Here is a 14,490-nt window from a genome sequence, read left to right as displayed (position 1 = left end):
TTTCCTCTTCCCAGAAGAGCAGCTCCTGAAAGCATCCAACACTAAATGCTTCTTATGGTAGGTTAAAGGCTTTTACAGGCAATTTGCTTCAGTGCAGTGGTGGACAACTCTCCACATTGTGTGGCCTTTTGTTGCTTACGACTTCCCAACAAAGACCTTGAAGGCTTTGTTTGTTTCCTGAAGCACGGAGTGCTTTCAGCCAGCATGTGCTGGAATTACAGTTATCGCTCTGGTCCTGTGCTGTGGTCTTGGCAAGAGCTGCCCTTAATCCTTTCTTCAGTATCTTAAATTATGGAGGAGTTCACTGACCTAGTAGATATAACAATAAATTAAATTCCTTTAAACAAATTGATCAAAGAAACTTGACCAATTTCCATAAATCTTTGGAAATTGGTTTGAATTAGCCTTTGATTTAGCATTGGTTTAATATACAAAAAAAAATCCTATTCTTCTTATGCATTTGGCAGCTGTGCTGCTTCCTGCCTTAGTTCATGTTGCTAAGGAAGATTTATTTCCCAGAAGTTAGCCATCCCTCTTCCAGCCTGTGACATTATAGTTCACTTCTTCCCTTGACAACGCCGGCCAGCTGACTTGCAGTGTCTGTGAGGAGCAGAATGGATGGATCTTACTTTGGTGTAAAACATCTTAAATACTTCCGTGGAGGGGATTTCAAAGAGCTCTGCAATGTCAGCTTGTGTATCCCTGCCAGGGCACTCGGGAGGGAAGTGGGATTGAAGGCAGGGAGGCTGAGCTGCAGGGAGACGTGCTCTCGGAAAAGACCAGGGGCAAAAATCAGGGCAGAGCCATCCCTGCTTGTGTTCTGATACCTGCATTTTAATCACCAGATTGTTTCAGATTATTAGGATAATATTCAGGTTATTAGGATATGAAAAATGGACACTGATCCAAGATCCCAGTCCTCTCTACCAATGCTGGAGGTGCATTTCATGTTGACATCTCAGATCAGCCAGCATCTTTCATCAGTGGAGAAAATACCTCAAGAGTTGTGATAACACCTTGATCACAGCTACTTCTTTGATGCAAGGGCTGGACAGAACAGCAACAAAGAGAGCTGGAGGAGAGCAGTCCTTGGGGTGAGGCAGAGTGGGAAGCGTATCTCTGCTCCTCAGCAGGCAGAAAGTCTTGCTCCTCACTTTGAAGCACCAGGCACGTTGAAAATAAAAATTTATAAGGGTAAAATCTAAGATCTGGAGAATGCAAATGGTTGCAGAAGCTGGTCCAGCACCAGCTGTTGTTCTGGATCCCCACAGAACATCCCACTGGTGTTTGCAGGTTGCTGCCGGCCCCGCTGAAGGACGCGGTGGAGGTGTCCATGTGGAGGAAGTGTTACACCATGCCAGAGGTGAACGCAGCCCTCAGCAAGATCCAGCTGGTGGGCTATTCCCAGAAAATCGTGAGTACCTGGACAGCTGCCCTCAGGGCAACACCAACAACTGTTCCCCAGCTCTTTTTCCCCTCTAGATCCTGTGTAGGATTTAGTTACCCTAACCTAAGCAAGCAAGACAGGATTATACCCTCAGTCTGCCTCCCAGGAAGGGCTCTTGTTTGGTGAAATCAGGGAATATCCATTTGTTTCTCCTCTTGGGGAGGCCAATTTTAAGGTGGCATGCCCTCAAATTTGGAGCTGATGGCTGGCCCACTGAGAGCTGGGAGGATGCAGGGAGTGAATGTATCCTCTCTGTCTCTAAGCCACATCCCCTTCCCAGCTCCCCTATCTCACTTCTGGGAATCTTTTGAGTGCTTTAGCCTCCACTTTGTTTCGTACTGTAAATTAGGGATTGTAAACAAAACCTAATGGTTCAATGGGAACTTCAGATGCTCCTTTCCCAGGGCTCCCAGCTAACAGTTATTGTCTGTAATGCTGTTGACTATAATCCAGTGTAGTTTCCAGAATGAACTGAACCAACAATTCCATAGTCTGCAGATCCCGTATGGATTGTAGGCAGCGAGTGGACCATGATCCCTGCTCTTGTGTGAGCCATGATACCTGGTTTTGTTGCTCAGAGGTCATAAAAAATAAAAATATGGGTTAAAGTAAGTTGTGACTCCTCATTATCCATGGATTTTGAGTGTCATTTTTGACTGTCCTCACAGTGTGGATGCATCTCCTCCAATTCTACATCTGTGCATCTGAGCCAATCATTCTTTTATGGGGGAAAAAACCCATATTTTTTCTCTTCCCAAGCTAACTTTTCAAATAATCAGACTTTAGAGCCTTGGCTTATACACTCTGAGGGATGAAGGCCCCCTGCCTTGTTTTTCAAGGCATCCAAATATGTATTGAAATACTAGAAAAATTACTAGTATTGCATGAATCAGATGCTTGTTCTGTTATTCAGTAACCAGAAGGTGGATCACATTAGGGAGGTCTGTACATGAAGGCTGATTTTCCTTTCTCCAAACAAGTGTACCACATTCCTGGGTACAGATAAAGGAATACACTTCCTAATGACACCTAGAAAGGAGGCAACTGTCTGGTTGCTTACACTGAAACTAAAATGTGGCTTGAGTTTGCAGGGTGTTGTTTCTAAATCACCAGCAGGTAGCATTTAAAAGAAATAAAGTTAGAAAGTGAGTGAGTTTGAGGTTAAATTTGTTTCCCACAGTAAAATTTGCAACTCAAGCAGAGTTTTATGTCAGTAGAGAAATACTTGTCCTTCCTTCTTGCCTGCTGGCCAATACCAATTTACTTTGGCTAAACAAGAATAGAGTCTTCAAAAATGTAAAGCTCCCACAAACTTCTTCAGTAGAGCAGAGTCAGGCAGAGCATCAAGACCCTGGTTGATTCCTTCATTTTGAGGCATTGTTCAGTGTGAACTCAGATGCCATAAAATCTACGCAGAAGAGAGACTTTATGGAGGCTCTGCCTCAGGAAAAGCTTATCTCAGAACGTGTGTCCTGTTAGACATGGGTAGGTAAAACCAGCAGATGTAATTCTCAGCAGAACAGCTTCACAAAGGCTTTGAGCAGCAGAACTGCTTTTAAATTCATCTCACTGATGATAAAATGACCTGTCCTGACTTCTTTTGGGGTTCTCTCAAGTTAATGTCTCTCACTATGTGTTTCAGGAGCTGTTTGGTGCTGTGCAGGTCACCCCTCTGAGCTCGGGCTACGCTCTTGGGAGTTCCAATTGGATTATCCAGTCACACTATGAAAAGGTTTCTTATGTTTCAGGATCTTCTCTGCTTACAACACACCCTCAGGTACAGCCCCTGACTTTTCTTAGTCTCTTTAGGGGGAACTGTCTCTGCTCAAAAAAAGGGGTTATTCCAGCTGGGATCCGGTTTAGGATAGAGGCCATACTAAGGTAACTGTGTTATCAGTGCCTGGACTTAATGGTCATTGATAAGACATATCCTGACAAGTGACAGGTATCAATAGTTGCTAAGGAAAGATAACTAAAATTCTTTGTTATTGTTGATTTGATGTTAACTTAAAACTGTGAAATTGTCTTTCAATCTAAAGAGGAAATTTTCAACAGAGTTAAACAAAAGAGCATTAGTGACTTTTTTTAAAAATCCATATTTGACTGAAGAGTCTTCACAGACAGCTCACAGACTGCTTTATATCACTTCTGAAACATCCTTCCTTGGGAGAAATGATAGCTCACTGGCTGCCAACTTTTCCACCCTGCTCTGCTAAGGGCAAAGTCTTTATAGTGCTGTAGATGTAATTTCCAGTAAATTAATTCTCTCTAGATCCATAAATTCTTAGTGCAAAGAATGGCTTGAAGTTCGCAGTGCCGTGTGCTTCAGAAGTTGTCAAAATAGTTAAAAGCATTATTGCAGGAGGTATTTAAAAATAATTTAGAAGATGTGTCAGGTTTTTGATCAGTAAGTGATTTCCCCCAAGGTGGGTGTCTGCTGGAGAGCTTTGCTTCTGAGCATCCCTCACTTAAAAGCTTGTTCTCAGCTGAGAAACTACAGCAGATAAATGATCCTTAATAGTAGGGCCATTCTTAGGTGTACAAAATGTATCAGAGCCTCTAAATCCCTGTTTCTAATCAGCCTCATTCCATCCTGGGCTGTGTTCTCTCCTCCCCTCCTGGAGAAGGAGCAGCAAGATTTGACAATGTGTGAATGGAATATTCCTGTGAGGACAAACTTTGCCCTGTATGGAGTAATTCGGTAACTGGGAATGTTTTCTCCTCATTGACATGAAATGGTGATTCAGTTTATGAGGTCAGACTGGCCAGGCTTCATCATTTCCCAAAGGTGAACGTTTCTCTGGAAGTTTCTGGTAAAATCCCTGTTTTTAAGGAAATTAACTCCCAGTGGCAGGGAATGGGGTGTGAGTGAACCGTTCATGGACTGTGGGCTGCACTCCCTGCAGAGGTGGGAGCAGTCAGACAGGGCAGTTTGAGCTTTAAAAGTGCAGGAAAAGGTTCTGTGAACCTCCCTGAAACCTGAGGGACCTCCATTTGCCAGCAGGAGATGGAACCTGGATTATCCATTCTGCTGATGGTGTTGTTTGTCCCACACGCTTTCCAGAACCTCATTTTTTACCATCCAGTCCCTTGCACTTTGATCATTTTATCCTAACACATCTTTAGAAGGAATAGCTTAACAGATAGTTAAAATCACATTCAGTTTGTACTTTCCTTGTTATTTACCACATCACAGATGTTACCCCGTACCATCATTGTCTTGCGTTTGCTTCCAGATGCTTTTTGAAGACAATGGATAGTTTCTGCCCTGGGATTGATCCCTGTGAGCACCAGCACAGGCTGCTGCAATCTGGTGTTCCTGTATATGGGGTTTGGGAGCTGCCAAGCAGCTCTTCATCATCTCTTTGATGTTTGACAGACAATATGTAATGATAACAATATCTTGAGTGGCACATAGTCAGAATTGTGAGCAAGAAATCATTTTTTCCTCAGGGAGTGAAAAGTTGTTTGTCCATCCTGTTTCTCCATAGGATCATGGTGAGCAGTTCATCGTGAAATTCCCATTTTTTATCAGTGTGTGCAAACAGTCACTGGTTTTTGTTTTAAAAAGGATATCCTTTGAACATATCCAAAGTTTCTTTCCCAATGAATTGGGAGTTAGGCCTGGCACCATTAACTGTTCCCTGTTCTTCTGACAGATGGTTCCTATTGAAATTCTGCCTCCCCCTCTCCTGAGGCTGGAATTGACACCGTTGCCACTGAAGTGGAGAACAGGAGTTGACAGCACAGGTTCAGACATGTCACTAAAAGCCTTTTAAGACATATTCTTTACATTAACCCACGAAAATCAATGCAGGCCCTCTCAGTGCAATGGCACCTGAAATTATGTGGATCTAATATGCCATAATCATTATGTACATTATCACAGGCAGATTCCATATTATTTTTTATTGCATTATTGGCATTTCATTTTCATGGACACACTACAGAGAGTCAAAGATTGTGATAAATCTCACATGTCAGGTCTGATCCTACAAGGGGGTGCACAGTTTAAACTTCTGTCAGAGTTGATACGAAATTCCCCTGCATGTTTAACAGAGCAGGGTCCTTCTCAACTGCTTCAGAATGGCTCTGGAGAGCTATGAGCAGGGGAATTGACCTTACAGTGGTCTTGGAGGTTCAGCAGAGGAAATCTCTTCATCTGTCTCTTCTGGCAGAAATCTCTCCTGGTTGGTGAGACTGCAGAGAGTTGTTTATTGAGAGTAAATAACCGTGAAATACCACACAGCTGCCAGCAGTTGCCCCCTTTTGCTTGATCAGTAGCTGTAGGAAGGGCATCCCAACCCAGAGTGAGGCTCAAAGTTACCTTTTCACCATCTGCAGAGAGAGAAGTGAATTTACCCTGTCAAGATTGGATCAGGCTAAATTTTCAGTATCAAGAATATGTATTGAGTATCAGACTAAAGTGTAATTTCTGAATATCTACTTTCTGTTTGCTGATGCAGAGAGATGGGTTTGCATTTTCGTTCTGCTTTAATAAAATACCAGTATAAAACAAATTAGGTTTGCACAGATGGAGGAATGTGAAGTGTAAAGTGTTTGGTGATATCTATCATGTCCTGCCTGGAGAAACTCTCCCATTCCTAATTTTATTTCCCTGTGCTCTGTTCCAGCCTATGGACCAGGCTTCTCTTAAAAACAGCGACGTTCTCATCCTGACGGGGCTGACCCAAATCCCCACTGCCAACCCCGATGGGATGGTGGGAGAGTTCTGCAGCAACCTGGGTAGGTCACAGAGAGAAATCTCCTGCCTGTTTTATCATCTTACTCATGGCTTTGGGTGGGAAATAATTCTGAGATTCCTGGAACTGAATAAGTTGTCCAGCTATAGCTCCTGGCATAAAACTACCTGTTTAGATTTTACGATGTGCTCCTGATGTCATTAATACAGTAAGTGCTTGGAGAGACACAAGTTGTACCTAAAATGTTTCGGAATGGAACAGGTATAATGAGATTTAATCATCTGCTGCCCCTGGTTTGCTAAGTATGTCACTTGGCTGCCAACAGGCTACATGTTGCCTGGGCTTTGGATATTGTTCCCAGCTGAGATATTACTATTTCCTTCCTGTGTATCAGCCAGAGTGAAATCTTTACATGCTTTTTTATGACTTTCAGTTTTGAAAACAAGCACATCTGCTTCCCTTCTTACACCTGACTTTTAAATATATCAAAAGCAAACAGCACAATCTCTGTTTAAAAAAAAAAAGTCATGATATATTTATAGACCCCCAGAAATATAAAACCTAATCAGACGCTTTCACAGCTGGAAAAGCTGATAATTGCAAAGCTGTGATATCAGTGTGAATGGCAGCATTTTCCAGCCTGTTTGGAATGTTACATCCAGTGCTGTTCTCTCCTTTTCTCCCCTTCCCCCTGCTCAGTTCCTCTGTGCTCTCATCCTTTTTTCATCAAACCACTTTCCATGTCCTGCTCTGTGTTGCCTGTTCTTTTATCAGAGATCTTCCCTTTATTTTAAATTCACTACTTTTTACAAATAAAAATAAAAGGCTTGTGATGGGAGGATCCTGGCAAAGGTTACCAAAAGACATGACAAGACTAAATCAGACTAAATTCCTGGTCTGGTGGAATGGGTCCCTGCTCATGGCACGGGGTTGGAACTGGATGATCCCTAAGGTCCCTTCCAACCCAACCCATTCAATGATCCTAAATATCTGTTAGTAGAGCACGTTTTGGCATTTTATAAGAATGATAATCATGGGTTTTACTAAAGATCCTCTCTGCCAGCATCCTGGCTCCAACAGGGACTGGGTACAGATACCTGGAGAAGAGTAGGAGAGCAGGGTGAGATTATAGGGTACTTTCCTCTCATAATCTTTTAAGTATTTTTATTTCAGGAATTTCCTGAATTAATCATGATTGTGTAGTTAATGATGTTCAGTGGTTTTGTTCAATTCAACCTCCCCTTGAAGCTGTGTTAACACCCGTGACTTCCCTTCCTAAATGTGTGTTTTTTACATGTATGTGTGTATTTCATCTGTGTTTTCATTGTTTTTAAACACTGTGAATTTTATTACCCTGTGAGCTGCCACAGATCAGCCCTGGTGACCTTGTTTTGGTCAATCCAGATGTGCTGCCCTTCTCTGTCCCTCCTGGACCTTCACTGAGGTCACTGTCCCCCTGACAGACGGTGGCACAATCCCCTCCTATCATGCTGAGTAAACAAGAGTGAGACTGTTAATTAAAATGCTTTTAAAAATTAAAGTCTTCGAGCTGTAGTTGGGCCAAAGCAGAATCCAGATGTTGACTGTATATAAATAAACGTGTTACATGTGTCAGTGCAGGTGGCTGTTTGTCTGCACAACTTGTTCTGGGTTACAGAAACATTCTGAACTATTTTCAGGGTTTTGCAGGTCCTCAGGCCAGTTTCTGTCGTGAATGAGACAAACTCAGAGAAATGAGAAAATCATTAAAGACCAAAGGAGGATACATGCTTAAAATAATGCCATTGTAAGGATGTGGAATTTGAGTGGTACTTGCCAAAAACCAGCAATCTGAGGAAATTAAATAATTCTATATTAATGCAGTTCTAGGACTGTCTTTTACATGACACCAGCCATATTTATGTACTCAACATCAGGAAAAGAAAATAGAGAATCAGTTTTCTTTCAAAGAGGTAGAAAAATCCAAAAGCAATGTGTTACTGGGAAAATCAATTGAGTAGGCAGGCTGAGCATAGCAGTTTTCATCTGGTTGTGCCCGTTTCCAAAATGTTCAGGGGAGTGCACCAGCAGCTCAGAATACTCAAGGTAAAAACTGTAAAGCAGACCAAAATTTACCAACACTGTGTATGAAGAGGTAGCAGCATGTTTGTGAAGGAGTGATGTGAAGCACAGAAATGGAAGTGTGAAAATTGCACCTCAATCTCTGTTTTCATCCCAGCATGTGGAGCTGCAGCCCTGATTCCCAGGATTCCTGTCACACTGATTTCCTCCCCACCCTGTGTGTGCAGCACTGAACCCACACGCTGTCCCACCTCCAGCTTCCTCTCAGTTTACCCCACACCCCTTTTTTCCCTGCTCAGCACTGCAGCACCAGCACTCTGCAGCTCAAGGAGAGCAGTTTTATTTCCACATTGCCCTGGGCAACAGCAGCAAAGCTGCCAGTCTGTCTGTGGGGACAGTTGGTGATATTTTGTGTGAGTGTGAGGCTGTGTGTGTTTATAGAGCAGAAAAGAGCACAGTTTGCTTTTTAGGTGCCAACTTGACCTTGTGGCAGCAGCTGTTGGGAAAGCAAGGATCTCTTTGTGAGTTGTAAATTGTACAACTTGTTATGGAGCTACTGAAGGAGACTAAATTTGAAATGCCAAGATTATTATACAACTTTTATCAAGAGAGAGCATCCATCAGTCACCGAGATAAATTGGGCTTTAAACAGCTTTCAGATAGATGTGTCCTCTTACTGACAACTTTGTAATGCTGCAGAGAGCCATATTGGACCTGCTGCTTGTGTGGAAAGCAATATGCTTGGAAAGGTTTTCCCCCTTGTTTTGCAGAAGCTGGGAGGAAACTCTTACCCCTTTGTGGAATCTGGGATCCCTGGACTGGTGGGCACCTGGCTGGAACCGTTCTCCACTCCCTAGATTGTGATTTTATATCCATTATTGCTCACCAGCTCTGTAGTTTTGCTGGGGACAGAAACTCAAGCTGGCACCTCCTCCAAGACTTTACCCTCCGATATTTCCTCTGTGGCCGCAGGAATCTTGAACTTGTGCTTGTTTTCAGCAGAAAAGGCTTGAGGTTTCCAGAGAACCAGTGGTTGTGAGGAAGGGAGAGCTGGGAATTCAGGCTGTATTGGGTTTGGCATGGCCAAGTTTTGGTAGTGTGGGGCTACAGGGGTGGTTTCTGTGAGGGGTTTCCAGAAGTTTCCCCCATCCCAGCTGGCTCCAGGATGGACCCACTGCTGGCCAAGGCCAAGCCCATCAGAGGCTCTGGGATAACAGCAAAGAAGGATAAAGTTACTGTGCAGGAGTAATCGCAGCCAGGGAAGAGGAGAGTGAGGATATGTGAGGAGCTGCCCTCAGACCCCCAGGGCAGTGCAAGAGGAGGGTCAGGAGCTGCTCCAGGCAGCAGAGCTGGGATTCCCAGCCCAGGGTGCAGCCCAGGGAGAAGCAGCTGTGCCCCTGCAGCCCATGGGGGAGCAGAGATCCACCTGCAGCCCCTGGAGACCCCACACTGGAGCAGGGGGATGCCTGCAGGAGGCTGTGACCCCATGGGAAATCCACGCTGGAGCAGGGTCCTGGCAGGACCTGTGCCCTGTGGAGAGAGGAATAATAAATTAAACTAATTTCCACAAGTCAATTTTGTCCATGATGGTAATTTAGTCATTGATCCCTCCTCGGTTTTAACTCTCCCCACAAGCTTTTTGTTACATTTTCTCCCCTGCCCAGCTGAGTGATAGAGCAGCTTTGGTGGGCACCCAGCCTCCAGTCAAGGGCAAAGCACTGCCAAGGAATGGAACTCACATTTTTTGTGGCCTCAACACATTCTTTAACCTCTATTCTGCATCCCATCCCTGGCCTGTGCACCATTCCTGCTGCAGTGAGTGTAGGTGCTTTCCTTTCCTCTGCGGCATTTTTGGGTGCGTAATGACTCAATGCAAATTCGGGTCCTGGAACCAGAGCCTCAACTTCCACCTCCAGATGGCTTTGAAAATGTTGTTTTTAACCTCCTCAATGCTCTCTTCACGTCCTGTTTGCAGCTGGGACAGTTTAGATTTGCTCATGTGAGGGGGATAATGCCACACATTGCTGGGATGTTTGGGAACATCTCGAGTTCTAGACAAATGTGAACTATTGCTATTCATATCCACAAATATTTTGATGGTATAGTCTGTATATGGCCTGGAGAAATAAATCCACTACCCTGCAGTTGTATTACAATTGATCTAGGGCCCCTTGTTTATCCCCAGTTGTTGATAGCACCATGTCATAGGCATTGACTGCTACAAGGAGTAAAACAACCACAAATGCATGTGAAAAATCCTACCAGGCTGGGCCTCTCCCTGAACTCTGTAAAACATTCAGCCAGAAAAATCTTCCTTGAGGAAGATTTTGCCCCATCAGGGGCAAAAAGACCCTTAAAGTGCTACGTTCATACCCCAACAAAGCTCAGCAAGAAATAGAAGTGAAGGAAGTGATTTTGGGGGGATGCAATATTTGTATTTTCAGGCTCTTCCACAGCTTGTTGTGGAATGCTTGGTGCGTAATGTTACTGCTGCTGCACTGCTATTAAAAATAGATGGTTTTACCCCACGACCACAGGTGAAATTGCTCACTGAGCTGAACAAATATTTCTCCTTTCACAGAAGGTTCAGAATTTTTGTAATTCATTCTGCCAAAAGAGCGCAATGTTTGCTCTCTGCTTGCTTTTGCTATTGTGCTCAGATCTGTCTCAATTACAAAGTAAACTTATTTTTCCTTTTTCTTCTCCTCATTTTTATCTAGTCCCATGCTGTCTGCAGGTTTTAAATTGTTCTTGTTATATGGAAAGGACAGAAATATTTAGAGTTTTTAAAAAGGACAAACATTCCATCACCCATTTCTAGCTCTGAGGGCTGTTTGAAATAACCACAACCTTCAGCCTTTCGTCTGAAATCCAAGCACAGAACAGCTCACCATGTGCAGTGCTTTTGGTTGAGGCCTGGGAGCTGTTGTCCTTCCCCTCTGGGGGACAGCTGAGAAACGGAGCAAGGTTTATTTTGATGTTGAGGTGGTTTGTGTCACTCTTTATCCTCCTGTGCCAGTGCACGGCCGCCCTCTCCTGTCAGGAGTTTTCCATGTGCTCAGGCTGTCATGTGCCCCCAGCTAAAGGAGTGGAATCGCTTCATTGAGCTTGGAGAAGACAGAAAATAAATGTATTTAATGATCAGCGGTTTTCTTCCCAATTCCTGTGCATAGTTTGTTGTGCTAATTCGTGCAAAAGCTGCTTTATTTAATATTTGGATGAAAGAAATTTATTAAAAGTTTAAATACGAACCCAGTGAATTGATTTGTCTCATTGTCTCTCCCTCAGCCATGACTGTCCGGAATGGGGGAAATGTGCTGGTTCCCTGTTACCCCTCTGGAGTGATCTACGACCTGCTGGAGTGCCTCTATCAGTACATTGACTCTGCAGGACTCTCCAACGTCCCCTTTTATTTCATCTCACCTGTTGCCAACAGCTCCCTGGAGTTCTCCCAGATCTTTGCTGAGTGGTAGGTGTCCCAGGGCAGCCCCAAGTGCAGCCTCAGCTGTGGGAAGAGGCAGGTGCAGGTTATCTCTACCTGACAGATTCTAAAATACACCTGATTGGGATTGTGAGCACGTTCCTCAAGTCACCGGGGTGGGTGGGTGTAAGAACGTGTTCTATAATTAGGGAAGGATGATTTCCTATAGAATGTGCAAACCCAATCTCTGCTTTTTGGTGCCTACACTAATGAGTAAATTATGTTCCTGACTTCAGTGAGTTTTAGCTGTGCCTGTTTGCAAGTCTTAGCCCCCCAAAATCTACCACGTGTCCCTGGCTAAGCAAAATAGAGTTTTCAAGCTTAATTTTGCTGAGCCGTGGCAAGAAAAGGCCAGGAGTGTCCTGGGCTGCATGAGGCAGAGCAGAGCCAGCAGGTCAGGAGAGGAGATCCTGCTCTGCTCAGCAGTGCTGAGGCCACGTGGGCAGTGTCCTGTCCAGTTCTGGGTTCCCCAGTACCAGAAGGATGTGGGATATCTGGAACAAGGCCAGCACGGGGCCACGGAGATGAGGGGAGGCTGAGGGAGCTGGGACTCTCCAGCCTGGAGAGCAGAAGGCTCAGGGGGATCTTATCATCGTGTAGAAACACCTGATGGGGAGTAATGAGGATGAGGGTTCAGTCTCTTCAGCGAGGCCCACTGGCAGAACAAATTCAAACACCTGAAATTCCATCAGGGTAGGGGATTTAAACTGCCAGAGGGCAGGGTTAGATGGGATATTGGGAAAAAAAATATTTCCCTGTGAGGGTGGGGAGGCCCTGGCACAGGTTGCCCAGAGAAGCTGTGGCTGCTCCACCCCTGGAAGTGTCCAAGGCCGGGTTGGACAGGGCTTGGAGCAGCCTGGGTTGGTGGAAGGTGTCCCTGACCATGGCAGGGGGTTGGAACAGGATGAGCTTTAAGGTCCTGTCCAACCCAAACCATTCCATGATTCTGTGATTCTGCAGCCTCTGTGCAGAGAGGTTGTGGAGACTTTGCTGTGGAGGCATCAAAATCCAGCTGGACACAGTCCTGGATGATCTGCTCTGCTGAGAGTGCTTGAGCAGGGCTTGGACTTGATGATCTCAGGAGGTCCCTCCCAACCCCAACCATTCTGTGATTGTGAGCCCTGGAGAGGAGAGCCCAACCACTTCCCAAATTCTTACAAATGGAGACATGCTCTAGAATATTAAATACAGTAAGGTAGCTTTTCTCTTCTTCCTCTCTGGATTTTGGAGTTCAGGAAAGAAAAGACAGGTCCTGGAAATCTTGTGTGAATTGATCCCTCAGGAGAATTGTAAAGAGGATTGAAATCTGGTGAATTTACATGGAAATGGAGGCAAAGGTTGATCTGTAAAATAGAGGTTTGGGGTCAGAACTGTGGTTGCTATTCAGGGATTCCAGCCTTGTAATTCTACTCTTTACCCAGCTAAAGGAAATGTTCTGGTCTTAGTATCCCTTACACTTTATCAAAATTAGTTTGACCCAGGCTCATTTCTTTTTAATAAAGTGCAAGTATGAGCCAGGCAGTGTTTCCCAGAAAAAGCCACCAGGACAGTGTCACTGCAGATCATTGTCACGTCACCCAGACCTCTGATAAACAGCTTTTTTTAGCTGCTGTAATAGGATGAATCAGGAGCCTGGGTAGAGCTCATCAACAGCTCTCAGTATCTCTGTTTTAAAGGTAAGTGATTGATGGAAAATGCCAGATCACAGTGAGCCCTGGGCCGTGGGGAGAGGTAGTTTACCAGCATTGTAGCTGCAATAATAAAATGCACAGGGGAATTGGATTAGAGTGAGCAAAAGGACCAAGTCACTGCTGAGGATGAGGCAGTGGAATTTTTCTCTTGACAGATGATTTGGCTTTGCAAAAACTGCTGAGGTCTGGCCTAGGAAATGCTGTGGATGTTGAGTTCCAGATTTGTCTTGAGCAGCTCAGGAGCTCCATTCCAGTGTGTACAGAATTACCTTCAGCTGCCTTGCACCTTCTCTGTGCCATCCTGCTGTGGTTGAGGTGTTGTGTCCTGTAGGTGTTGGTCCTCTAACCAGAAACCCTGGCAGCAGCAGGACAGATGGGTGGTTTTGCACCTGGTGCCTCAGATCCCAAACCGGTTTTCTCCAGGAGTGTAACAGTAGATGGCAGCAGATGCTGCAGGATGTGCTGCACCTCTAACCCGGCTGATTTCCTGTTCTTTTAAAGGTTGTGTCATAACAAACAAACAAAGGTGTATCTTCCAGAACCTCCTTTTCCCCACGCTGAGGTGAGTTAACCATAATCTTGTTTGCTTTCTGGCTCACAGTCCACACAGCGTAGCTGTTGTTTTTCTGATGAACCCTTCTACAGCTATTTAAGTTTTGTTTAATTTGTCATAAAAGTGTTTCTTTCCCTTTGCTTTCTGTGATGAATTTGGGAGCATGGGGGAGGAATGAGTGATGGTGTTCCCTCAACTCCAAAATTACCCTGTTTATTCCATCCTATCACTTGCACAGGCTGGCCCGGTTCACTCCTTCCCCCGCAGAAGGAGATCTGGTGTGGGATGTTTGCTCTTATCAACTGCAACCACGAGCATTCCCTTTGTCCAAGCAGTTTATTTCCAAGTCTGTGAAACTAAGAGCTTGTTATCAGAGCCAGCTTAGTCATGCCAATTCCTTCCTCCCTCAACACAGCAAGCACCATGTCTGCTGCAGGAGGAATGGTATCTTGAAAGAGAGATTTTGTATCAAAATCTAAAGTTTGCAGCACCGAGTGCTGTCAGTGGCAATTTTAAATGAAATTATTTGAGCATTGTAATGAAGCAAAGAGGAA

General features: G+C 44.6%; 1 protein-coding gene across 2 annotated transcripts in view; it reads left to right on the top strand.

Annotated features, from left to right (window-relative positions):
* INTS9 (integrator complex subunit 9) overlaps nucleotides 1–14,490 on the top strand; it is a 61,780-nt gene that overhangs the window by 20,944 nt on the left and 26,346 nt on the right. For both annotated transcript variants that reach the window (XM_032103586.1, XM_032103585.1), the window contains exons 7-11: nucleotides 1,294–1,414; nucleotides 3,090–3,224; nucleotides 6,082–6,193; nucleotides 11,500–11,680; nucleotides 13,885–13,945. In XM_032103586.1, coding sequence (XP_031959477.1) covers nucleotides 1,294–1,414; nucleotides 3,090–3,224; nucleotides 6,082–6,193; nucleotides 11,500–11,680; nucleotides 13,885–13,945 — 610 coding nt within the window. The remainder of the gene's footprint in view (nucleotides 1–1,293; nucleotides 1,415–3,089; nucleotides 3,225–6,081; nucleotides 6,194–11,499; nucleotides 11,681–13,884; nucleotides 13,946–14,490) is intronic.

This window comes from Corvus moneduloides, chromosome 3 (genome assembly GCF_009650955.1).
Source record: "Corvus moneduloides isolate bCorMon1 chromosome 3, bCorMon1.pri, whole genome shotgun sequence".
NCBI classification, from domain to species: domain Eukaryota; kingdom Metazoa; phylum Chordata; class Aves; order Passeriformes; family Corvidae; genus Corvus; species Corvus moneduloides.
This window is presented reverse-complemented; position numbering and strand designations above follow the sequence as displayed.